Source organism: Pollicipes pollicipes, unplaced genomic scaffold (genome assembly GCF_011947565.3).
Source record: "Pollicipes pollicipes isolate AB1234 unplaced genomic scaffold, Ppol_2.1 Scaffold_3087;HRSCAF=3621_pilon_pilon_pilon, whole genome shotgun sequence".
In the NCBI taxonomy this organism is placed as follows: domain Eukaryota; kingdom Metazoa; phylum Arthropoda; class Thecostraca; order Pollicipedomorpha; family Pollicipedidae; genus Pollicipes; species Pollicipes pollicipes.
In genome coordinates, this window is record NW_023596225.1 from 8,904,501 (window position 1) to 8,929,341 (window position 24,841).

The 24,841-nt window shown below is 53.4% G+C and overlaps 4 protein-coding genes across 5 annotated transcripts; 2 read left to right on the plus strand and 2 right to left on the minus strand.

Annotated features, from left to right (window-relative positions):
- Nucleotides 1-812: 812 nt before the first annotated feature.
- On the plus strand, nucleotides 813-6,101 carry Ran (RAN, member RAS oncogene family). 2 transcript variants are annotated; one of them, XM_037213571.1, is made up of 4 exons: nucleotides 813-849; nucleotides 1,206-1,462; nucleotides 4,506-4,694; nucleotides 5,623-6,101. In XM_037213571.1, the coding sequence occupies exons 2-4, from the start codon at nucleotides 1,220-1,222 to the stop codon at nucleotides 5,836-5,838; spliced, it is 648 nt and encodes a 215-aa protein (XP_037069466.1). In that variant the 5' UTR covers nucleotides 813-849; nucleotides 1,206-1,219; the 3' UTR covers nucleotides 5,839-6,101. The 2 variants fall into 2 exon arrangements, with proteins under 2 accessions (XP_037069466.1, XP_037069467.1); XM_037213572.1 differs by having other exon boundaries at nucleotides 817-828.
- A 2,546-nt stretch (nucleotides 6,102-8,647) lies between these two features.
- On the plus strand, nucleotides 8,648-16,335 carry TfIIEbeta (transcription factor IIEbeta). Its single transcript, XM_037213570.1, is given in 8 exon segments — nucleotides 8,648-8,682; nucleotides 12,583-12,640; nucleotides 12,900-12,974; nucleotides 13,557-13,655; nucleotides 14,272-14,434; nucleotides 15,407-15,421; nucleotides 15,423-15,608; nucleotides 15,877-16,335. Coding segments are annotated over 6 exon segments (840 nt in total). The 5' UTR covers nucleotides 8,648-8,682; nucleotides 12,583-12,640; nucleotides 12,900-12,912; the 3' UTR covers nucleotides 16,192-16,335.
- Nucleotides 16,336-16,758: 423 nt separating this feature from the next.
- Nucleotides 16,759-20,758, minus strand: LOC119090716 (separin). Its single transcript, XM_037213568.1, has 4 exons — nucleotides 20,494-20,758; nucleotides 19,859-20,026; nucleotides 17,674-17,756; nucleotides 16,759-17,234 (listed from the first exon to the last, which is right to left on the minus strand). The coding sequence occupies exons 1-4, from the start codon at nucleotides 20,751-20,753 to the stop codon at nucleotides 16,798-16,800; spliced, it is 948 nt and encodes a 315-aa protein (XP_037069463.1). The 5' UTR covers nucleotides 20,754-20,758; the 3' UTR covers nucleotides 16,759-16,797.
- A 36-nt stretch (nucleotides 20,759-20,794) lies between these two features.
- LOC119089326 (uncharacterized) lies at nucleotides 20,795-24,335 on the minus strand. Its single transcript, XM_037211996.1, has 6 exons — nucleotides 24,219-24,335; nucleotides 23,746-23,878; nucleotides 22,687-22,835; nucleotides 21,582-21,853; nucleotides 21,040-21,119; nucleotides 20,795-20,798 (listed from the first exon to the last, which is right to left on the minus strand). Exons 2-6 carry the CDS (start codon nucleotides 23,847-23,849, stop codon nucleotides 20,795-20,797), a joined length of 609 nt encoding a protein of 202 aa, XP_037067891.1. The 5' UTR covers nucleotides 23,850-23,878; nucleotides 24,219-24,335.
- Nucleotides 24,336-24,841: the final 506 nt, after the last annotated feature.

Sequence of the window (24,841 nt, forward strand, 5' to 3'; positions counted from 1 at the left end):
TTCATTGTGCTTCAGCGAGCGAGACTTGTTTTCGTACGTTCGACTTTAATAAGTCACATGCGTAACCTCCATGCACACGCGTCACGTGTTACGAATTCGGATGGCTTTGAATGTTATCTGTCCGGAGGCCCGTTATTGGACTCGGGGCAGCTCGCGGCTCGGCGGCGTCCCCTTCCCCCCCCCCCCCCCCCCCCCCCCCCCCCCCCCCGGAGCGTTTGCGCAACATGCTAAATTACCGATGCAATCGACTGGTCGGTACATGTCTGCAAGTTGGACATGCATGCACACGTGCTCTTAGCATGCCCCCGCTCATACGCCTGATAGTAGCTGAACATGGGTGATGCCGGTCTAGTGATATTGCATATCTGCGTTGAAATTTTTAGTAGTTTAGACTGAGGATGCATCAAGTTCTAGTTTCCGCTGGGCTCTGATTGCTTGAGTCTGCTGTTATATATTCTAAATAGTAATATTAAAATATGGTGACGTATTTTTGCGTTGAAATACCCGGTAATATATGGTGCAGCTTGAAGTCGTGTATTTTACGCATGTTTCATACTCATGTGCTGTACAATGATTTCTCCTTAACATTCCACCAACGTGATTCAGCCTAGAGCTGACAAGTGTGCCAGTTCCTTTCATAGAGAGGTGAATGAATTTATGAATGTTTCGTGCTCGTGTGTTAGTAAATTGTTCTCCAAAATTGTTGGCTTGAAAATATTTTTTGAATAGCTCATGGCCAAACTTATTTTTTGAACCACCATTTATTTTCTTTCAATTATTTAGATCATGCGCCGCCACTCTTTCTCTCGGTGAACGCCATTGTGAGCCGTAAGGGCAGACGCGGGTCGGGTATGTTAAAATGCTTGTGACGGCCGTAAAATGACATGTTATGGACTACGTGATATGGTTTTGGGGTTCTTAAAAGTAATAATAATATTACTGGGTAAAATTTTGGGACCAGATACCTTTGAACGGGACGAATTGTACTTCTGACTTTCTGCGCCGGCCACGCGGGGTGGGAAACGGAAAGACGCCATTTCGTCCCCACGTTTCGTGAAAGGTGCCAGGCGCCAAAATTGCTGGGCCTGAATTGTAAAGATGTGTTGATGCACCCCTCCTGTATGATGTATTGCTATGTACTGTGTGCACAGAGTAGGATTGTTCTCTTGGGAACGTGGTGTTTACCAATTTTCCTTTCTTTTCAGATACCACACCAGTCATGGCGCAAACAGCAGACATGCCCACATTTAAATGTGTTCTTTTGGGGGATGGTGGCACTGGCAAAACCACATTTGTCAAGCGTCACCTGACTGGAGAGTTTGAGAAAAAATATGTGGCTACACTTGGTGTGGAAGTTCACCCTTTGGTATTCCATACAAACAGAGGAGCCATCAGGTTTAATGTGTGGGATACTGCGGGACAAGAAAAGTTTGGTGGTCTGCGTGATGGTTATTATATTCAGGTTAGTTGCTGACCCCATAATGCATGAAGAGTGGTTATCTAGGAGGTGTATCCTTGCATTATTTTGTTATTTTAGATTAGGCCCTTGCTAGAGATTAGAAATTGGATTTACAGGCTTTCCACAAGATTACAGGTTGTCATTTTTACATTTGTGAGTCCCAAAAGTCATTTTAGAAACCATCATTTTATTGTGTGTATAACTTGAAATGTGCCTGTAACATGAGTACTTTGGTGTTGTATTTGATTGTTTTGCCATGCCTGCATCATATTATGTTTGATTAGTTTTCACCAATCTCAGCTGCTATGCTAACTGATCTTGTGCTGCTCATGCCATGTTTTGGTTGCTTGCTGCAGGTGTTTGAGTAGAACATTTTTATCATTTTAGACAGGCAGCAGTGCAAATTATTGGAAGCTAAAGGGACTGGTAAAGCAAGGTGCTGCCATCTGACTGGGGATGTTCTGAATCTGTGGAGGTGTTAGTCAGCATTATTTTGCGGGGTTTTCAGGCTGCTTACTTTAGATTGGTATCATGCATCCTCAAGGGGATGGCTTTGTAAGGATAGGCACAGGAGGAGGAAACATCAAATTTATAAAAATGAAATTAAAGATGGACTAAGGTTGCTGATTGATTGTAAACTACTTGGGTGCCAGTCTGCGAAAGGTAGCAGATCAGACAACCAAATGCTCAGGGCAGGCTTAATTCTGCCCCAAATGGCCAGATTCTCTGTTTAGGGCTGAGGCTGGTGATTTGATGACAAGAAAGTCTCCAAGATGTTCCTGGCCATCAGATTTGTGTCATCTACTGCTGGCTATGAATTTTTCCTGTGCCAATATTGGAGATTAGGCAGAGGTACACAGAATTTACTGTCCAATGTTTTGCATTACCATCTGTCCATGGCTTTGTGTTCCCAAATGCACAGCATTTAAAATTGCATCAAATATTTCACAATATGAACAATAAGGGCTCACAGTTTTGCTGTCCTTTGTAGTTGGTGTGTCCCAAAGCCTAAATCATCATCAGCTTTGCTAGCCTTGTGGTGTGTAGTTGTTTGTGACTGGTTTACCTGTCCAGTACAAGCAGTGCTAAGCTGCTGCAGGCAAAATGCTTCATGCTTGTGCTACTTTTCTCAGAGTTCATAAATTTGCATGGTAGATTTCTGGTTTCAAAGCATACACAAGCAGTTCACTCAGGGCCAGCCAGGCTGATTTGGCACAGATTTGATGGCCATGACACAGATGAGGCAAATGTGGTACATTTGGCCTCGAGGCAGCACTAGCCTTTCTGGATTGTTGCTTCTTCATATTGCTATTCACTACGGTGCATTTTCTGGCATTGTTCAAACACTTGGTCGCTGCTGGGACAGATGTCAATATTTTTCATTTTATCACACCCCAGCTTGTGGCCTACCGCCTTTTGCCCCGTTTCGTGGTCAAAATTGGCCAATCAGCTTTGAAGTGAGTGGCTGTGGCTGTTCACCCAGCATTTGGGTGCCTCAGGCTTGACAAATGGTCTGGGTAGGTCAGATGTCTGGGTTTAGGGTCAAAGGGCGAAAGATTAGCATCAGGAAATTGTGTGCAGGGCAGCCAGAGAGCGAAAATTAACCTGGCAGCCTGAGTTTTTATTTAAATTCTGCACACCCTACTGGATGAATCTTGGAACACTGTTTTGTGGTGTTGCCTGATCTTGGCATCAGGTCAACACATGCCTCATGTACCAGGAGCTGTTTCAACATAACTTATGCTAGCCAGCTGAGTAATTCCTGCCCTAAAATTTACTTAGCTCATCTCAATGAGATGTGGTCAGGATATGTCATATTTTGCAGGATGGAGAGTTGTTTTGTCCCTCTGAGATCTCAAAAACCAAGGAGGATAGGTAGGTTTGGCCCTATTGCAACATGTGTGTCAACTTTTGAATTCCCAGATCATGACCTTTGGGTTGAATAAGTCAAGTTAGGTGAAACTTGCGATCTGTGCCTGAGTGGCCTTCATATGTTATGTAACCAGCTTTAAGTGGAGTGTTCAGCATTTTATGGAGTTTTGAACTGGAATAGCCATCCTGAATACTGTGCAGTACAGGTTGCAGCCCTGCCCTTATGACCCAAACTTTTCTAGTATCTGAGCAACATGCCTGCAAACATGTGCAGACCCAGCATCTATGGCACTGTAATAATGACATTCAAATCCTGCCATTACATTGGCCATGTGGCAATCAAGACTAAGAACATTGTGACTACCCAGTTGTGCATGACTGGCTTTGTAAGCATGATTCCAGATACAAATTTCACTAACTGACTCTCAACCAATTTGTTGCAAGGTAAACAGACCTAATTAAACATTGGTTGTGAGTGACTTATTTCATCATTTATGATGATTGCTCCAATATCCTCAAATGTGGAACATTCTCTGTAACCTAGCTGCTTTTGATAGGCAAAAGGTCACAAGTGTTCATGTCAGGTTAGACCTCATTTGACCTTCAGAATGTCATGACAACTAAAAACCCTTAGGGCTATTTTGGTGTTTGAAGCAAAGTAATTGTTGTTAACTATGATAGTTTGCATGTTTTTTAAGGCAAAAGACTGGCCATGGTCATTTTAGGTGGGTGACCTCCCCTGAACCTTATAAGTCATAGTGAGACTCTTCTGATGCTCCTTTTATCAAGGATTCATATTGATGAGGTGCTCTGTTTTGACCTTGATCCCTCTTTGACTCCTGATGCAAGGTTTGTTACATTAGTTATAATCCTAATTTTAATTAACTTTGACACCATCTCAAAGTTGTAGGGGTTTAATGCTACTTAGTCACTAGATTTCTTGGTTCTGTAGACATTATGTTCACTGAGAGCTCTTGCATGACTGACATGCCATAGTTTAGCAACCTTCCTGGATTTGCATAGTCATATAAAAAATTTTCTGTTTAATTGCCTGCAGCTCAACAGTGTGGTGCTGCTTAGAGGTTATTGTAGTGACCCTCCCCCCCCCCCCCTAAAGCTGCCCATGTGGGTGTTCACTGAAGTCACTTTTTTATTCCCCATGTATTTTTTGCAGGGCCAGTGTGCCATTCTGATGTTTGATGTCACATCAAGAGCCACCTACAAGAATGTCCCCAACTGGCACAGAGACCTGGTCAGAGTGTGTGAAAACATTCCCATTGTACTCTGTGGCAACAAGGTGGACATCAAAGACAGGAAGGTGAAGGCAAAGTCCATCGTCTTTCATCGCAAGAAGAACCTGCAGGTGAGCTTTGCCATGTGACCAGAATTGCAGGCAGGACATGAGACAAAATAGCACGAGAAGACCATTGTCTCTGTAATCCCCTTAAGCCAGCCGTCCGGCGTGATGGGCGCAATAAGTTGCATGTTGGACGACTTACTCAAAGTCTGGGCCCGAAGATGTGTTTGGAAGGGATAGTTTTCCGTGCCTTTGCAAAATTCTTCTGGTTGTTTCTGAAGCGAACTTGTGGATGTTCCCCCGCGGACAAGTTTTTTTCGTCACCATTTTTGGTCATTGTTGATCACCTGAGCAGTATTTCAACAGTCATCATCTGATTGAACTGCCTGGCCCAAAGAGCTCTATTAGCTAACAACTCTGCGATGGCTTACATATCAAAGCGTAACTTGCACCCGGTCAGATCTGAAAACGGCAACCTGTGTCACCTTACCCATTACGGCTCATAGTTTTGACTAGCGACATACAGAACAGCATCCTTGAGGGCAGTGATGTTGGATCTTCGCGAACGCAGCTTTATTGGGAAAAAAACACTGAACTTGCCGTGGTGATTGCATGCATGCCGTGTACTATGATGCGAAACATTCCCGGTCGGCGCTCAGTGAACAACCAGTTATGAAATACTCCCCGGAATGGCACGAATGGTTGCCTTAAAAGTCCCCAGATCTGTGGATTTTCCTTTCGGTTGGCTGGTTTGTTGGCAACAATTAGTAAACGATGGTATCCTTCCTATGAAATGTTATTCTGTAAATGGACAGGTTACTCAATGCATCCACGAACGATTTCGATTGTAATTATTAGCCAGTCCCACCCACATGTGTAGACTGTTCTTTCTTGATATCGAGCATGTATGAACCTACGGACTTAAGCAAGCAGAAGGTGCGATCTCCCCTGTCATATAGGAGCTGCAGCGTGACGGTTGTTGGCATCTTTTCAGTACTATGACATCTCAGCCAAGTCCAACTACAACTTCGAAAAGCCTTTCCTATGGCTGGCGAGGAAGCTGATTGGTGACCCGAACCTCGAGTTTGTGGCCATGCCTGCACTGGAGCCGCCGGAAGTCCAGATGGACCCGCAGTGGCAGAAGCAGATCGAGAGCGAGCTGAAGGTCGCCACCGAGACGGCGCTACCCGAAGACGACGAGGACCTGTGAGCGGTGCTGCCGCTGTGTCCGCACCATGCCTCCGTTGCCACGCACCCATAGAGCGGCGCTGGGCTGCATTCCTCCGCGGGCCGTGCCTAATCACCTGCTCTCTTGACTTAGTTCCAGGCTAACGTCCCTGCGCACTTCTGCTGTGCCGCACGCGTCTGTGTCAACGCCGCCATAATCAGCAGGACGTGACATTGCGGTTGAATGTTCTTGTTCATTGATAACGTGCCGACGATGGCAAATAAACCATGTAATTTTCGCCTGGCGCCATGTTTCTTTTTACGTCTCTAAATTCAAGGTTTCGTCAGCCCGAACATATTCCGGGTGCTAGAGTCTGCAAGATGTTTGTTTTCTGCTGCGCTGGTTACGTTGATGTTCGAAGCATTTCAGGTGCAACACGTATCGCGCATAACAAAACGGATGAAGGTCTGGGATTGGGTTTCATGGAATCCATCGGCGCTATTCATGTGCGTGACGTCATATTGATATGCACATGAATAGCACCAGTGACGTCATGAATGCATCATCGTGACTCATCCAGCGCGTCACTGTGGTGCGTGACGGCACATGAGCACGAGTTTGCAGGGCCATGGCCAAATGCAGTCCAATGGGTGCGCTCTGCATTTATGTGCATGCTAGGAAGTCAACGGGCAGGCCAAGGCGACGGCTGCCATTCGCCAGACTGCTGGTGGTATGGGGTTTCACTGATTCTTGCGACTGGGTCAACAAGTTATGCAGAGGAGACCAAGGATCCGTTCTTTACCGAAAGTTGGCAGCCCAATGTGCTTCTGCCGAAGTTATTAGGCCTACCTATGATGTACTCCTGAAAATTGTTCCTTACTTGGTTGGGAAGTCAACATCTGAAGATATTGAGGCAAGCATCACATGATACCAATGGAACGTTTGTTTATGACACCCGAGTCGCCGCGAGACTGGCCGTGTCCGAGTTTCCCCTACAGCGCACAGCGTCACTCGCCTGTGCTTCTGGTCGTCGCAAAATGGCGTAGGTGGTCTGCGTGGTGATTTATGCTATTTATTTATTTATTACACGTCATAAGCTCACTCCGTTCAGAATGTGGCTATTACAGAGCCCGTGTCATGGAAATAAAACACTAGGTCGGGGGCCCGCGCAAACACGTACACACGCAGGCACACACACTCAGAACGCACTCTCACATTCGCGTAAGCTATTTGAAGTAGATGTCGCTACCCGCTATTGATCTGCCGCTGCGGGATATAACTACGCAACTCGCGTTTGAATTGTGGAAGGCTCAGCTCGCGGATATTCTGCGGCAGTGCGTTGTAGGCGGTCACGGTGCTAGGGCTATACGAATGTGTTTTCGCCTTGCTCGTGGAGTTCTCGCACATTTTCCGTGGTAGTACGTTATTTGCTTGCATTCTCGGTTGCGTTGCTATTCTAAAACCATTATTTTCTTAGTCCCGTGCTCGTCATTACTAGCAGTTGTCCAAAGCCCTGTGGTTTTGTTACAACACGCTGTTCGTGGTCGAGACGTGCATTCGCTAGCTCAGTTGGTCTGCCAATTGTCTTACATCACTGGGACAGCTGGTACTAAATCATTGCTTTTTTCCTTACCATGAACACGATACAGTGAGTGGAGGTACTCACATGACGTTTCCGTGACATGCTACAGGTCTGGGTACCTTTCAAATAGGCGTTGCGAAATAGATTGCACAAGTTCGCGTGCGTCAACCTCAGAAACAAGAGGGTCTAAGTCTGAAAAAGGACATGGCTGTGAACTGCAGGGAGTGATGTTAGAAGATGAACATCTCAGCTGAAAACCCCATACAGATACGGAACAGTTCTTTTAAAGGATGCAGAAGCGCGCTAAGTGGTCATTTACAAAGCAACAGCTAGCAATAAACAACGCGCATTCATTGCCTTGTAGTCCAGCAAATGGAGAGCTCTTTACGACGTGTAGACGGCGTGATTTACGATAACATTTTTGAGTGCGAAACTTGCCAAGCGTTGATCAATCTGTAAATTATGCCAGTGCTGCGCGCTTTGTCTCCATGACGTGAATTGGCGGATTCCACTTCTCGCCTGCATTGGGATTGCTGCAAGCTTCTTCACGGCCGCGACTGACTCTTACTGACTCTATGATTAGGGTCTCGAGACGATCGGAGCCATACCTTAGTTTCCGATATCTCAATGGTTTGCGAGTAAGAATTTGTATGCACCCCCTGAAGGTAGACAAGCCCTAGGTATGGACAATTTTGAGATGTCAGTTTGGGGATCACGGTGATGATTCATTGAAACAACCTCCCATCATCTGATTCATCTTCCTTTCATCATTATAAGTGAGTTCAAAGCAGTCAATGAATTGGTTGATGAGAATGGATGCTACAAGCCCAAAAAGGAACGAAGCAGGCATACAAAACGCAACGTTGGAGAAGAGGGACAACCCCGCTTTTGGTGGCTGAACAACTGATTGGATTCTGCTTCGTTTTTTCTCAATGGGTGCTCTGAAAGGAACCTTTTGGCAAACAAGCCTATACTTTCTTTAAAGTTCGGTTCAAAGCTTATTCAAGTTCTAGAAGGTACGAGGTAAACTAGCTGAAAGCTGTAAAAACTGACGATTTTTTACCTAATCTAGGGTCAAAGCTTTCGTCCTTGCAGAAGGGTATCGTGATATGGTGGATCGAGTGATTTGATGATTACTTGAAAGAGATGTAATGAGCTTTTTATAAGAATGAGTATGTCTGCTGAGTATTCCTGTTTTTTAGTACCTCACATGCAAAGCTGCGCAATGTGCCGAAAACGACTCACGTAAACACAGCACCGCTCGCGACAGCCTAAAAGATCGCCATAGTCCGAGCTATCATTGGGTGCGCGCAGGTGAGCCTGTCAGCCACGATAAACCCAAATCCATAGTTATTCGGTAACGCCGGCGCAGGCCTCGCAATCAGTAAAACGGTCCACATCAGCTAAATCCAGCAAGCAAACCATACAAACTTGTTATCTGTACATGCGCCAGACATGAATTCCTTTAACACCTTTATATAACTCTGTCCTATATACTGAAAAGAAATTACGTTTGACATTGCATCTATAACTCAGAATTTCCACAACTGAGCGTGGAAATCGGCGTTGCAACTGTCAGCTAAAGCTTTGATGATTTATTTCTGACCTGGACAACTGAATTTAGCATAACATAACTGTTGATTCAAATATTTTACAGGTATAATATACTCTTAAGTACCTTGCACATTTGTTATCATTTGTAGTAATACATGCTGATAAACTATTGCTGTCATCCTGCAGGTTACATATATTGTCAGGGATCTGGCAGACATCCCTTGAATGTCAATGGGTTCACTTCTGTTCTGGTGTCATTTGATTTGGTCAAAGCATAAAGTCTAATCTGCCCTGTCCAAATGGGGGTACAGATATCATTGACCTTTGTGATGGTTACATCTATGGATATGCCATGCTATCTTTAGTTTAACTGTTTCCATATAGTGGAAAAAATGCCAGCTACTTTGTCAGTCATGTTCATTAGGCATTTAAGTGGTTATTCTTGGAATATTTAGGAGGACTAACTTTTAGGTTTTGAATTATTCAACCATTTCAGGTTCCCAGAATTTAATTGATGTAATTCAGAATCAAATCATAAACCAGAAATATAAATTCAGCTTCCTTCTTGGAAGATTTCATCAATTTTTAATTTAGTATTTGTGGCAAATCAACAACAAATTTATGGTTCTAGTACTTTTGCTAGGACTTAGAGCATCAACAATAATTGCAATATAAAATTGTTGTAACTTAACATAAGGATAAAGTAATTAGTTACTCCCAGTGCAGACCTCAATTGCAGAGGCAATTGAGGTGATAATAGCAGAAAGTTTGTGTAATCACTTCCTATCATTGATGGGATAATGCTGTTCACTGGCAAAAACATGGGAACTAATAACGTCCCTTTATCAGGGTCCTTGTTGTTTGAGACAATACAAATTTGTTATGATGCTTGGGGTCAAAATCAGCATTCTGGAATAAGAACTAACTCCTGCTTTCCTCCCATGGAATGTGCATCTTACAAGTCATTCACTCTTTACAACTTATCTCCACCTATGACAAGTTGTCTCAGCCTCATGAATGGGATGTTCTCTGTTCAGCACACATGAATGGGATGTGGTTGTAGACTGATATGGTGTATGCACCATGTGGTTAAACAGGCTGTATGCATCATGTCGCCATTATGCATTAACATCTGTTTGTGTTCTGTTGAAGCCAAGGCTTTGCAGAGTAGTTACATGGAAAAGAACTAATGACTGGTAATACCAGCTTCATAGCATGCTGCAATGCCCCTAAAATTTTGTGTGCTGTGCTACCATGTTGTCCCATGTTAAACTAAAGCTTGGCCAACAAATGCAATGTCAAACATGATGACTCCCAAAAGCAATATCTTTTGGACATCATGATAACTCAAAAGTTATCTAAAAAGCTGAGTCAGCAACTGAAAAATATGTAGTATCCAGTATCACCTTATCTCATAATGCATGTAACTCCCAGGTAGTTGTGATATACATGTGGGGATTATGCAACGCCAATCCAAGAGGCATTTGAGTGGCCAATCAAGGATTGTTCAGGGAGGGTGATGCTTCACAGTTGTAGCAAGGTCCCTCACAACAAGTTCCCAGATTTTTTCCACTCTGTTTTCAGATTTTTGTCATGCAATCAGTAGCATATCTTCTGTGAGAATACTCTGTGGGATTTAGCTTACTTTATTTTTAGTTAAATTTCCTCTTATTTTGTATGCTGAACTTCTAGGACTGAAAGAGAAGCTGGAAGCTACCAGAAGCTACCTGAAGATGCAATTCAGTAGATTAAGCAGGAATGAAACAACTGTTTTAAATTAATTGTGGGCATTGTGCACTTTATGTTGGCTCATTTTGGCCCTTCCTTTAAAACCATGTTCAGCAGCATTGCCAGATTTTCTCAGGGATATGCAAATGCATTGAGAGGCTGGGGATTGAATGCCAGCATACATCAAAGATTAAAATGCTGTCAAAAACTGCCAATGATGTGTCCATCCACAGTTCATCCTTGGTAGCTTATCCTGTCTTTAGAATTTATCACCAAAAACGTATCAAATTGTTTTAAGCACGTGCATTCGCCATTTGCGAGAAAGAGCGCCGACGTCGGGGATTGCAGTCTCAACGGGCCGCGTGGCGTCGGCCTTGCGGCTAACATCCGGCGGCAGTGAACAGGCGATCCAAAATAACCACGCATCGGAAAGCAGCACTTCCGATCGCTATGAAATCAATTGGTATGTGTGAAAGGTATCCTGGCCAGGTCTCATCCGTGCGATACTCAGATTGATACCCGAACGGATTAGCACTTACTAGCACCACAAACTCATGACGCAATGACGTAACCTCTATTGCTCGTGCCGCTGTAACCTCTAGTTCCGTTCCCAAAATCAGCTTCGGAATTGTGCGGGCAAACTCGTGGCCTAGAGTTGCAGGGCATTTCGTCGCAGCCCAGGGTCCGTAGCGGCTGTCGCTGCCATTCAGGCGAGGACAAGGCTCCCCTGGCCGATGCGGAGGCCCTCAGAGGGACGCATCACACACCAGTCCCCTCTGATGCGACAGGCGCTCTGACCGGTATATTGGCACCGGGTCGAAGCAGGGACGCTCGCTGGTGTAAACGGATCCCGTACCGGTGCGGGGTGCCCAGTAATTGGCACCGAGGCGCCAGCGCGGCCTAGCGGCCCCGGATTGAAACGGTGTGGAGGGCCCATCGTGCAGTACTGGGGCTTCGCACAGGATTTTCCACCGCCTCATCGTGAATGAGAGCCTTTGCACCGCCATTTCTGAGATCTCCTCTGAATGTCAAGTGGGCCCCGACTAACGCAAGAGACCATTTGACATTAACGGCATCTCTGCCCTTGCCCAGCAAATGTGCTGCTGGCCGACCCGGGGTACATTGCCGACATACGGTCAACTGTTGTCGTTAACGTGTCTTCGTTAAACTCTGTGCGTCTGGGAAACCAGAGGTGCAGGTTTGGGTTCCCCGTGGTGCTAGCCCTTCCTGCCAGGGCGAGAGGCAGGCGACGCCATATAGCCTCAGCAGCTGACTGAGTCGTAAAGCCCCTATGACAACAACAGGGGCCCCGACAAATGCAACAGGCTTTCTTATTGACATTTGCAGGCCCTGGCCTTGCCCCTGCACTGGAATGGGGCCTACTAAGGCCCAGATTGGCACGAAATTGACTGTTCCGTATTGGTGGTCTCAGCCAGCTGACATAGGGGCTCTCACTGTGTCATGGGCCCCAGATCGGAACGAGAGGCCCTCTGGCTGGCACCTGACATGTTGGCACTTTAGGGTCGGGCTTTCGGACTGGGGTCTCTTCATATGACCTTCGGCTTGTCTGTCGGACACTCAAATTGGGCCCGTGATCGTCGGCCAGGGGGATCTAAGGGCCTGGGGGCCGTTTGTGGTGACCTCGGGAATTTGCGGTCACTCTAAAATGGAGGTTTTTGGTGCCCTTTGTGATGCCCCTGGGGTCTGGTGCGTACTGAAATGAAAGGTTGGGATGCCCCAGTCTCCTGGAGTTTGTGGTCTCTTTAACATGGAGATTTTTGGTGCCCTTTGTTACACCCCTGGAGTCTGGTGCATGTTGAAATTAAAGGTTGTGATGCTCCATCTACTCACAGATGGAACTGTTTTATGACGATGCGTTACTGGCGATGAATTATTGTTCACAATACTTCGCTTTGTTGCAGGTACAGGGGCAAGGTATCTTCTGGACAAAAGTTGAAGTGTTTGGGTGCTGGCCTGGAGGTGAATTTGGAGCGGGTGTGCATGTGATGTGGAATTTTTGAACCCGTCGTGAAAAGCGCGTTTACATGCTGCATGCTTTTTTAGACAGAAGAATTACCTCATTTATTCGGCTCGGCTTGTGCTTGCCCTGTTCGTGACCGCAACACTCATGTTTTCTGTGGCGTCCAAGGTCTAAAAGACACTTGACTGAGGGCTGCAATGTCGTCCCGTTTTGCTCCTTGTATCCATTAGTATTTGATTGATTTTGTTTGTTTTTCAGCAAGCATTTAGCCATGGATCCGTCACTTCTCAAGGAAAGGGATGCCTTTCGGAAGAAAGCGATGGCCACCCCTGTGTAAGTTTTCGCATTTCGTCGGCGTTCAGACCTTACGCTTTATTGTCATTGTGACCCAACTGTAACAAGTTCTGAACGTGGAGCATTTCAATCCATCGCCGTCATGTCGCGAACAGATCGCAGTTGAAAGGAAGGTATCTGCGCTTTGCTGGACTACCTCATTTAGGTCATGTGGCGTGAAGTGTTATTTTCAGGAAGACCCCTGGTCTTTGAGATGAATATATATGTTCATTGAATGATTTCATTGGTATTTCCCGCGTCATGGGTTTGGACTCGACGTGTGTCACACCGCGGCGTGGGCCTGGACTGGACGTGCGCGTCACACCGCGGCATGGGTCTGGACTGGACGTGTGCGTCACACCGCGGCATGGGTCTGGACTGGACGTGTGCGTCACACCGCGGCATGGGCCTGGACTGGACGTGTGCGTCACACCGCGGCATGGGTCTGGACTGGACGTGTGCGTCACACCGCGGCATGGGTCTGGACTGGACGTGTGCGTCACACCGCGGCATGGGCCTGGACTGGACGTGTGCATCACACTGACGGCGATGTAACAAATCAGGCGTTGTTTCACACCGCAGGGTGGAGACGAAGCCAAAAAAGGCACCAACAAAGCCCAGCGCCAGCGAACCGCCGAAAAAGAAAGCAAAGGTGGGACCGACCCCTGGAGACATACACAGGTGAGCAGCGACGGAGCGGAGAGGAGGGGGGGGGGGGGGGGGGGCGGAAACTTCGAGCTGGTAGACTCGCTCCAGTCGCTGGCGGCACTGTGCTGAGCTTTCGACCAACCACAGGCAATCAGACCCGTCGATCAGGCCCGCGCTAAGCCCAAAATCCTTGTTCAACGCAAGCAGCACGCTTACGCCGTCCAGCCTACTCCCGCCGAACCGGGCTCAGTGGTCCGGCGACGGCGCCGACCCTCGGCCCGTGCGTGATGATCGCCCGGCGCTTGAGCACCAAGCGCCGGTCTCAGCGCGCCTGAGCACCGAACGCCGGTCTCAGCGCGCCTGAGCACCGGGCGTCGGTTTCAGCGCGCCTGAGCACCGGGCGCCGGTCTCAGCGCGCCTGAGCACCGGGCGTCGGTTTCAGCGCGCCTAAGCACCGAGCGCCGGTCTCAGCGCGCCTGAGCACCGAGCGCCGGTTTCAGCGCGCCTGAGCGCCGGACACCGGTCTCAGCGCGTCTGAGCACCGGGCGCCGGTCTCAACGCGTCTAAGCACCGGGTGCCGGTCTCAGCGCTGCCGCCGCCGCGTGTGGGACGCTGCGCAGCGCCGCCTGACCCCTGCCGCCGTCCGCAGCCTAAAACTCGTGTCGGGCAGCTCTCAGTACCGGTTCGGCGTGCTTGCCAAGATCGTGAAGCATATGCGCAAGCGCCACCAGGAGGGCAACCTATACCCTCTGACCATCGACGAGATCCTGGACGAGACCAACCAGCTTGACGTGGGCTCCAAGGTCAAACAGGTGAGACACGACAGCATCACGGAATGGAGCCGCTCATCAGTCCGGCGGGCTGATGTGGTGAGGTTGGTAACTCCATATAATAGAGCAGCTCATCAGTCCGGCGGGCTGATGTGGTGATGTTGGTAACTCCATATAATAGAGCAGCTCATCAGTCCGGCGGGCTGATGTGGTGAGATTGATAATGCCATACAACAGAGCAGCTCATCAGTCCGGCGGGCTGATGTGGTGAGGTTGATAACTCCATATAATAGAGCAGCTCATCAGTTCTGCGGGCTGATGTAGTGAGGTTGATAGCGCCATGTAGTGCTGGACCTCAATTGGCCGATAACGTGCTGATACAGTTTCTTGCGATCATGTTATGGTCTGTCTTGTCTTTACCAGCTACATATGAAGTGAAGCTCATGCGCCTCATATCCTGTTTGTAGATCCGATCCATACATGTGATCGAGACCTCGGCAGCCCAGGGTGGGCTGATTTGCTGGGTCCCCAATCCATCGTAGTGCAAAATTACATCCACGAAACGGCGAGGGTACGCCCGCGGAATGTGTAGCGCTCAGACGGCGCCGATGACGTGGCGCCCAGGCCCGCTACCAGGCCCGCGGAATATGTAGCGCTCAGACGGCGCCGATGACGTGGCGCCCAGGCCCACTACCAGACCCGCGGAATGTGTAGCGCTCAGACGGTGCCGATGACGTGGCGCCCAGGCCCACCACCAGTTGCGTCCAGATTTCTTCCGCTAGCGCTGACGCAGAAGATTGCAACGCCGGTGACCTTGATGGTTCGTGCGCCAGAAAGTAAACCAAACGTACCGCACCTCCGGAAGGAAGGGGTATTGTCTTCCGTTACTCCGGCATGATCTGGCCACATGGTAATTCTTTCGCCCACCGAAACCTTTGTATTCTGCCTTGTGGTGAATCCGGTCCGGTTGGAGACGCCTGGCCAAAGCTAACAGATGTCCCACTGTTGCTGCAGTGGCTCGTCACAGAAGGCACTTCCCAGCAATCCCAAGATCATGACAACGCCGGAGAACAAGTACCAGTTCAAGCCGCCGTACGACCTGCGCGATCGCAAGACCATGCTGAAGTTGTTACGCAAGCACGACCTGAAGGGCTACGGCGGTCTACTGCTTGAGGATGTCCAGGAGAGCCTGCCCAACTGCGACAGGATCATGAAGGTGCGCTAGGTTTGTGACCAGTGACAAGATCGTCGAGGCCTGTTGGGTATGATGTTGCAAAAGAATTGGAAATTGATCAGTGGTGAGGCATTTGTATTTGTCACCGAACATGTGAATCGGTCCCCGACCGATCGCGAGCGCGCTGCCAAACGAAGCCATTCCGATGGCGTGGCTATACAAAGGGGCATACGTTTATCTCATCGCAGTCTTTTGCAGGCAGCCCGTTGCCGCCCGGGCCCCCTTTTAACGGCCCGGCTCCCGCCCGCAGCAACTGGCGAACGACATCACCTACATCGTGCGGCCGCAGGACAAGAAGAAGGTCATCTTCTACAACGACCGGACGGCGCGGTTCCAGGTGGATGAGGAGCTGGCCAAGCTGTGGCGCAGCGTGCCGGTGCGCGGCGTCGACGACGAGAAGATCGAGGAGTACCTCGAGCGCCAGGGCCTGCAGGCCATGCACGACCACGGCCTCAAGAAGCTGGTGCCGCCCAAGCGAAAGGCCTCGCGCGGCAAGAAGCGCAACAAGGGCCCCAAGGACAACGATCACCTGAAGGACGTGCTGGAAGTGTACGACGAGAGCTGAGGGCGCCGAGGGCGGCCGGGACGGTAGCGCTGTGACGGGGCTGCGAAGCGGCGGGGGAGGGCAGGATCGTTGCCCAGTGCGTGTGTTTGCCAGAGGTCGCAGGCGACGTCACTGGAGTCCGCCGCACGCCGCGTTGAGCGACATTGGCGGTGATGTAATCGTGTACGTTAAGTGTGCGCTGTGAATTGAGATGGGCGCGAGCCGTGGTCGGTGCCTCGAGCCGTGCCTGAGGTCACAGCGGGTGCGGCAGCGACGGCCGGCGGCTCGGGCACTGTGGACAACGCCGCGGTGGCATGCGGTGACCCAATCGTGGTACAAGCGGGCGCCTCACACTCAAACTGATCTATTTGTCACAGCGTCTTCGCCAACAGTCAATGATGAAGCGCAAGTGCCCTAACTAGATGACCGTACTGTGTCAATACATTGGACACTCATGTTTATGACAACTGTGTAAGGTGCCTTATACCGCGCGAGGCGGAACACAACCGCGACGCCCCAGTCAGCGGCGGCGGTCACCCGCCGGACATTGTACTGTTTCCTGGCAATCAATCCAGAGGTAGTCCCCCCCCCCCCCCTCCACAGCGGTACTACGGCGGTGGTGTGGCGCTACGTCTCGCGTGCGCTCCGCCGAGTGCGGCCGCGGCCGGCGGCCAGCGCCGCCGGCGGCGGCGGCTTGGCCTGCCTCGCCCGTGCCCGTCCGGACGACCCATCGCGCTGCGCCGACACCTTATCCCGGGTGGTGCGCTTCGAGCCGGCCGAGCCGTCCCGGCCGCCGCCGTCCAGCGGCTCGCCGCTCTCCCCTGGTGGCACGGTCACGTGGCCCTGGCCGGCCGCCGCCAGGACCTCTCCGCCGAGCGTGGCCAGGTCTGGTGTCGCGCGCTCCTCTCCGTCGGACGCGGCCGGGTCCGGCGTCGTGCGGTCCAGCGCGGCGTCCGGCGTGACGGGCAGGCCGTAGACGACGGGCGCGGCGGCCATGAAGGTGGAGCTGACCGAGCCGCGCGCGGCGGACACGGCCTCGGGCAGGCTCGGGTTGTCGCCGGCGCCTGGAAGCGGGCAGCCGCGTCACCGCGGGGGTACGAGAGGGCGGCCGTGCCGTCGCCGCCGTCCCGGGCCGCACCGCAGCACCGCGCCCACCGTCCCCCAAGGGGACGGCTCGGACGTGTAAAACGAGCGCTCGGACGAGGTGGTGGCTGGGTGGGTGCCACGCAAGAAGTTCCCATGAGGGGACGCCATGTCCACTGATCTGGCCGTGCACGCGTTGTACTGGCCGGCAGGCGAAACATGCTCAGTGAATAACAGGCACAGCACACCGCCACTTACGGACAGCCGGCGGGCCCACAAAGGTACATTACACCAAACAGAAACGCCTTTCGCAAGCGCGCATTTCCTAGCCACGCGAGCCGTCTGCCACCCTATCTTCAGTACATCAGTGGTGCCGTACGAGCGCGTTGGAGACCTCCCATCGGGCGAGATTGAGCTCACCTGTCCACTTGTCGATAACTGCTTTGGAGTAGGTGTCGAGCATGTTGTCCGTGACAGACCACAGGTTACCTAGAATCGCCGGGCTGGGCGAGCGTACAGGCAGAGCGTCAAACACGTCCGCCGGAACATAGCCCCACTGCAGAGGCTCGTAGTCCGGCGCGGAGAGCGCGGCGGCCAGAGACCTAGTCTAAGCTGAAAGGTGCCCGGCTGCGCCTTCGCATAGCGGCGTTGTCTGCCTCGACGGCTAAGAGTTGCGACGATAACAACTTGAGCAATTGCCCCCACCCCAAAAATGATCCAGCTGGTTTGTGCTTTGAGCCTAAAAATTTGCATCAAAATGTCTTGATACCGTCTGCCCACCAAACAATGCATCAGAAGCCATACAACGCAACTGACGACGGAGGCTTGAGGGAGGCTGCGAGGCAGCCTCGAGAAAAACCCGAGGGAGGCTGCGAGATGGGCTCGAGGGAGCCTGCAAGGGAGGCTCGAGGCAGGCTTCGAGGCAGGCTGTGAGGAAGGCTCGAGGGAGGCTGCAAGAGGCTCGAGGGAAGCTGCAAGGGAGGCTCGAGGAAGGCTGCAAGGGGGCTCGAGGGGGGCTCGAGGGAGGCTCGAGGGAGGCTGCAAGGGGGGTTCGAGGGAGGCTCAAGGGAGGCTGCAAGGGAGGCTTGAGGGAGGCTGCAAGTGAGGCTCGAGGGAGGCTCGAAGGAGGTTCGAGGGAGGCTCGAGGGAGGCCGCAAAGGAGGCTCGAGGGAGACCCGAGAGAGGCCGCAAAGGGAGCTCGAGGGAGGCTGCAAGAGAGGCTCAAAGGAGGCTCGAGGGAGGCCGCAAGGGAGGCTCGAGGGAGGTTGCGAGGAAGGTTCTAGCACATACAGCTTCTCGAGACAAACATCCCGATGGTGGCCTGTTAGCTCCTGCGACAGCAGTACCCGGCCTCAATCTCCCAGCCTCACAAAGTCCCCAACTTTAGTACAGCTAACAAGACAGCTATCATTTGGGGCAATAGTGGAACCCATTGGCCTTTCAGAGCGGCGAGTTTTCAAGGATTTTTTTCGGAGGGCGGATATTTTTGTGATAATTTCAATATCGCCGGACATGAAGCCACGCCATTAACACGGACATGACAACACGTGTGCGTATTCCTAAACATGTGCATGCATTCCACTTTCGATTGAATATTTCATGCCAACGGAAGCAAAGTGCCGCATATACGACGTGGCACAGAGAATGAAGGCGACTCCACCCATTCTCATCGTTGAAACGCCTAGTATGCTCGCTGGGGAACGAGCGGGCGGCTGTTAAGCTATAAACCGGAGTTTCAATTCTACAATTTCATAAAAGATTGAAGCAGGTACTTCGGCTACCGGCACTGCCCACCCGACGGAGGAGATTTGTGAGGGAGATGCCAGTAGACAGCCAGCGAAACGAAAAACGAAACTTACACACCATCTGAACGGTGTCCGCTCTGCGACATGATGCGCCATGCCACAGAACACGACAGCCGTTTGTGAACTGGGAGTAAACAGCACAGGGCGTCGCGTACCAGGTGTAATCATGTCGAGTTGGCTTTTTTGGATGCATCGAATACAGTAGGTCATGCAACGCTCATAACGATCATTTTATACACAGCCGTAAATCAAGCAGTGTGATTTAAACAAGACACCCCATCAACTCTTGCTGATCAGGCATGGCAGTGTGCCATGAGTGATGCCAGTTTTGTTCAAGTAGCACAAAATAGTAGTTCATACACTGATTTAACGAGTGGGGGCTAGCCAAAAGCATACATCTAACTATCCCAGAACGAGCAGAAAATGATGTTCTTAAATCGCAGCTGTTAAGTCCAAACAAACCCCAAACAAGTCTCAAATATCTGTGATGTCGCCAACTTCAAGCTTTGCCCTGGGTCGCATCCCTAAGAACAATAAGTGGTACTTGCCTCCCGTCCAGCGCACGAACCAACGCTAGAACCAACTCAGCAGAATAAATACGGCGTAAAGAGAGCTGCAACTCAAAACGGATGTCACATAAATGAAAACATGCCGCTGCTTTCTCCGTATTCAGTCTGAAGAAAATTCATGGTTAAGACCAAGGTCGAAGAAAAAACGAAGGCTTCACGAAAGAAGGCCCAGCCCCCGTCCTTCATCGACGTATCAGCGGCCTGCTCGGCGCGCGCGCGCTCTCCACCCACCAATTGGCCATGAGGTAGGCGTAGACGGCGCCGTAGGGGTCGACGGTGGGTCCGGGCTGCACCAGCTGCCCGCTGCTACAGCCGAACAGCAGCGCCACGGCGTTGCACGTGAGCGAGCGCAGCTTCTCGGCCGGCAGGTACTGGCTGCCGCAGCCGTGGCCGCAGTACCTGCCGCGCGCAGGGATCGATGACGTCACGGCAGCCGGGTCAGGCCTCGGTCAACAAGAGTCCTGTGGTCAGCACCGGGAGTTGTGCATGCAGTTGCTGAGACACCGGCGTAACACGAACCAATGGTGCCTAGGCAGTGTACAAACAACACTGATCACCAGCGTTACCATGGTACATACGACACCGAGCAGACTGCGCGCAGTACGATGCCTCAACACCATCCACATGACGGGCCAGTCATCTCAGCAGTGTTGCACGTGGCGGATACGAACAGACGCCCGCACACACGCATCAACCCGTACGGAACAGCGCGGCCGCTTGGGCAGAAACTCGTACCCCGCCGAAAGAGGAAATCAAAAGACATCACGAGCTCCTCTCGCCACTCCACCCCACAAGAACCGCTACCTCGCCGCGAATAGGCGACCGGCCGGGGCGGCGGGTCCGTCCCCTCCCCCCGGCCCACTCACGCTAAGATCTGGCCGTCGGTCAGTGCCGCGGCGAACTCCTTAAGCGTCGGCGGCCGGCCCACGATACCGCTCCAGCCGCGCTCCGCCAGGAACGGGCCCATGCGCTGCTCCGTGTTGACCAGGTCGCCGGCCGGGTTGATAATGTAGGTGGCGCCACCGGGCGGCCGCGGCAGCTGGGCGCGCCGGCCGGCGAGGCACAGGCCCAGGATGGCCAGTGACGGTAGCCGACAGGCGGGCCCGCGGGCCAGCTGGCCCACCATCTCCCACGGGTAGCGCTGCACCTCGCGGTCCAGCACCAGGATCACCTGGCCGCGGCGAGGGGCGGTGAGCGAGGCCGCGCGCAGCGCCGGCCGCCGCGCCGCCAGCGCCTCGGTGACGGCGCGCCGCTGCTGCTGCGCCGCCGCCGGGCCCAGCGCCTCGGCCACGCGCTCGGCCAGCTCCTCTGACGTGGCCGGTGGCCGGCCGCAGATGAGTGCCAGCCGCGCGCGCTGCGGCGCCGTCAGCGAGGCGGGCAGCGCCGCCAGCGCCGCCGCCAGCGCCGCCCGCTGTCGGGGGCAGACGGGCTCGCCCGACACCAGGTACGCCTGGCGGCCCAACCAGGCCACCTCCATGCTGCGCACGATCGCCTGCAACGCGCACGCTAGTGTCACGTGGGCGCTGGCGTCGCGACGCGTCACGCGCTGGTGGTCGGATATCACCCACGACGGTATAAAGACCCTATGTTGTTATGGGCTGTTACGATATTGCGTTGTGCTTGAGATGGTGTGAGCACGCCTCGCAACAGCTGGAGATATTTCGGTTGGTGGTCTGGGCGTTCGGAACTCACGCTCATTCGCACGGCATGTGCAGCACCCTGAGATGCCACGTATTTCTGCAAATTCGTAACGGTGAAAGTTAAGTCAGCAGCACCGAGTGTTTGTCCAACCAGCCATCTTACTCCGCTGTTTCCTGGACCAGCACAAGTGCTGCTGCATGGTCCGGAGACAAACCGCGCCGCCTCCAGACGGGTCGGTTATGTAGGTCAGGTCAGCCTGAGGCAATCTGCGCTCATGCATCGCCATCGTTCTCAACACTACTACCGTCATCACCTTCATGCGGTCGTCGAGCAGGCCGCGCTGCGTCCAGTACTTCTGGCGATCGTTGAAGAGGCTGCGCTGGATGGAGGCGTTGTCGGCCAGAATCGCCTCGAACTCGGAGCGGAACGTGCTGCAGTGGTCGGCGGCCGGCGCCGGCACACGCGCCAGAAGCAGCGAGTCGGGCCGGCCGCCGACGAAGCGCGCCACCACCAGCTCGGGCGTATCCAGGCGCGCCACCCGCGTGCGCGCGCGCGGCACCGCCGTCAGCTGAACCACGGTCCAATCTGGTCGGCGGGACAGGTCATGTCAGAGCAGTACGCGGTGTTGGGGCGGTGGCCGGTCTGGCGGGCGGGGAAGGCATTCACGAGACCACTGGCGATCGCACGCAGGCGCTGAGGCGGCACACCGTCTGGGAACAGGGGATGGATTGACCACGGGCGTGTCGTGTCCGCTGCACACGCATATTGCACGGCCGTGTCGTGTCGGCTGAGCACACACAGTGCACAGTCGTGTCGTGTCGACTGCACACGCACAATGCATGGTCGTGTCGTGTCGACTGAACACACAAAGTGCACAGTCGAGTCGTGTTCGCTTAACATCCAGAACACATATTGCACAGCCGTGTCGTGTCGACTACATGCACACTGTGCACAGTCGTGTCGTGTCGGCCGAACACACATAGTGCACAGCCGTGTCGTGTCAGCTGCACATACATATTGCACGGTCGCGTCGTGTCAGCTGCACACACATATTGCGCGGTCGTCTCGTGTCGACTACACACACATAGTGCACGGTCATGTCGTGTCGGCTGCACACACACAGTCGCGCACTGTTAAACCATCGCATAACCTGCAGCACAAAACGAGTAGCTCTCGGACAGACAGACATACTCTGCGATTGTAGTGCAGATGCTGGTGGCACGTCACAGACTGTGTTGCAGACCTAGCTCAGCCAATTACACGACGGCCCCTGCGTTACAAACTCCAGCGCCACCACCGCACGTAGCCGACACCGCATGGCGAACACTCACACCGCATATACCGGGCGGCACCTGCGCGCCGCCAACACCCGCACCCGAACCCCGGCAGCGCCCGGTTGGCGGCCACGGCGCACATACCGGGCGGCACCTGGCTGATGAGCTCGAGCATCTCCTCCCGGCGGCGCGGCGACGGCCGGTACTGCAGCAGGCGGCGGCGCGCGTCCAGCAGCGCCTCCTGCGTGCCGGCCGGCCAGTCCTCCACCCGCCGGCCCGACTTCATCTCCATTCTGGCGGCGACGGCGCCGACGGTCAGCGGCGCCCGTGGTGCCCGGGCCGGGCCGACTGGGGCGAGCGGCGCACCATGGGCGCCGACGGTCAGCGGCGCTCGTGGCGCCCGGGCCGGGCAGACTGGGGCGAGCGGTGCACCACGGGCGCCGACGGTCAGCGGCGCCCGTGGTGCCCGGGCCGGGCCGACTGGGGCGAGCGGTGCACCACGGGCGTCGACGGTCAGCGGCGCTCGTGGCGCCCGGGCCGGGCCGACTGGGGCGAGCGGTGCACCACGGGCGCCGGCGGTCAGAGGGTAACACGAGGCTTACAGCGCAAGCACGTTGGAAGTGCACTCGGACGGGCTGGGCCGTGCTGTCGCCGCCGGTCACAGCACCAGGGCATGGACACAAAGAAAAACAACACAAAACAGGCAAAACGCAAGAAAGCATCAGGAACGCTCTGAACACACGTCCTTTTGCGGCTCGTCCCCCAACGGCACCGAGGACACCACATCTCATGCCTCGGCAATGGGATGCTTTCACTGAGCTGGTATTGGGATAAGTGTTGAAAATGCGGGGTTGGTGCTCTCCGAAGCACCCTCAATGACGCATATCATTACAGCCCAGAAGCAGACACGTTACAGAGAATGGCATGATGCAACTGATAATTGCATGGTACTTGGGCAAGAGCGCTGCAGCATACAGTTATCGGTTTATCCTATCGTAGACACATGCCTGTCTCAAAAGCGAGGAAGCACATTACGGTCCGAAAGGAAACAAAACACTATTCCCGGACCAGGCAACGGAAACATCATTCCAGCTCTACGTGATGCCAAGGAAATGACACGCCCAGTGTCGCTACGGGTGCATTTAAATCAGCCGCCGTCGCGAGCCGGGGCAGCGCCGCCTGCGCCAGGGCGCCGCCACGCACTGAGCCAGTCGGCAGGAGCTCTTCAGGATCATGTAGTGGCGCAGCGTGGTGGAGTGGCACTCGGCCAGGCAGTGGAGCGCCTCCAGAGGCTGGCCGGCCGACATTGCCTGCAGGCCACGCTGCACACTCAGACCTGGCGGCGGACGCCACGCCGGTTACAGAGCGTACTGACGCGCGCCCGCCAGCACCGCCCACCCCGCTGCAGGCCCGCACGCGGCCGCGTCAACGACGACGCCCTCGAATGCGGACCATCGGCGTCCGTCCCGCCGATGGTCCGCCAGCGAGGATCACGTCACGCCGCGTCCGTCCCGCAGATGGTCCGCCAGCGAGGATCACGTCACGCCGCGTCCGTCCCGCAGATGGTCCGCCAGCGAGGATCACGTCACGCCGCGTCCGTCCCGCAGATGGTCCGCCAGCGAGGATCACGTCACGCCGCGTCCGTCCCGAACACTGCGTGCCGTCTGAGCGCTCACCATTCTGCGACGGTCCGCAGGAGAGGCCCTGGCCCTGGGTGCGCTCCAGCAGCCGGTGGAGAGCGTCGGCGCTGGGCTCGGCGTCCAGCAGGTCGGCGACCGAGTCCTCCTGCAGCCGCAGGCCGTCCACGCCGCGCGCCAGCTCGTCCATGGCTGCCCCTGCCGGGCGCGGGCCGGGTCATGGCGCGGACAGGCGGCTGGAGGTCGCACCACGCAGAACCAATGCCTGCTGGAGCGGTCGGCTTATTGTGAGGATGACCCATGTCAAAATGACTTCTTGTTGGTTGTTTGGATTAGAGCCCCTTCGACCACATCTGATCATTTCAGGGCAATGTGATGAAGGAAAATGGTTACTGGTGGGGCAGGCTTGCATGCGCCTGGGGGACCAACCACCGAGCTTTAACCCGCGCATGTGCGCTGGGTACTCGGTCCGGGTCCCCCTACCCACGGGGCCCTCGGCTCACTCGTGGCTGACGCATGCAGCTTGCCCCGGACAAGCGGGGTGTCGCGAGGATGCAGGATGAAGCGAGACAGAGGATAAGAGGGTCGGATGTTGACGACCTGTTAATTTACTTGGAAGAGTACGGCAGAAGATGGCTGTGCCGTGCGACTAGTCTGGGCAC

Excerpts from the sequence above, each read along its gene's own strand:
- Ran (XM_037213571.1), top strand. The coding sequence starts at position 1,220 with ATGGCGCAAACAGCAGACATGCCCACATTTAAATGTGTTCTTTTGGGG. Across the intron at positions 1,463-4,505 it reads GTGATGGTTATTATATTCAG|GGCCAGTGTGCCATTCTGAT; the intron begins GTTAGTTGCTGA and ends TATTTTTTGCAG. Across the intron at positions 4,695-5,622 it reads ATCGCAAGAAGAACCTGCAG|TACTATGACATCTCAGCCAA; the intron begins GTGAGCTTTGCC and ends GCATCTTTTCAG.
- LOC119090716 (XM_037213568.1), bottom strand. The coding sequence starts at position 20,753 with ATGGTGGGCCAGCTGGCCCGCGGGCCCGCCTGTCGGCTACCGTCACTG. Across the intron at positions 20,027-20,493 it reads ACCGACGGCCAGATCTTAGC|GTACTGCGGCCACGGCTGCG; the intron begins GTGAGTGGGCCG and ends TGCGCGCGGCAG. Across the intron at positions 17,235-17,673 it reads AGTTATCGACAAGTGGACAG|GCGCCGGCGACAACCCGAGC; the intron begins GTGAGCTCAATC and ends GCCCGCTTCCAG.
- LOC119089326 (XM_037211996.1), bottom strand. The coding sequence starts at position 23,849 with ATGTCGGCCGGCCAGCCTCTGGAGGCGCTCCACTGCCTGGCCGAGTGC. Across the intron at positions 22,836-23,745 it reads AGCTCCTGCCGACTGGCTCA|AATGGAGATGAAGTCGGGCC; the intron begins GTGCGTGGCGGC and ends CGTCGCCGCCAG. Across the intron at positions 21,120-21,581 it reads TGCTCGACGACCGCATGAAG|GCGATCGTGCGCAGCATGGA; the intron begins GTGATGACGGTA and ends TGCGCGTTGCAG.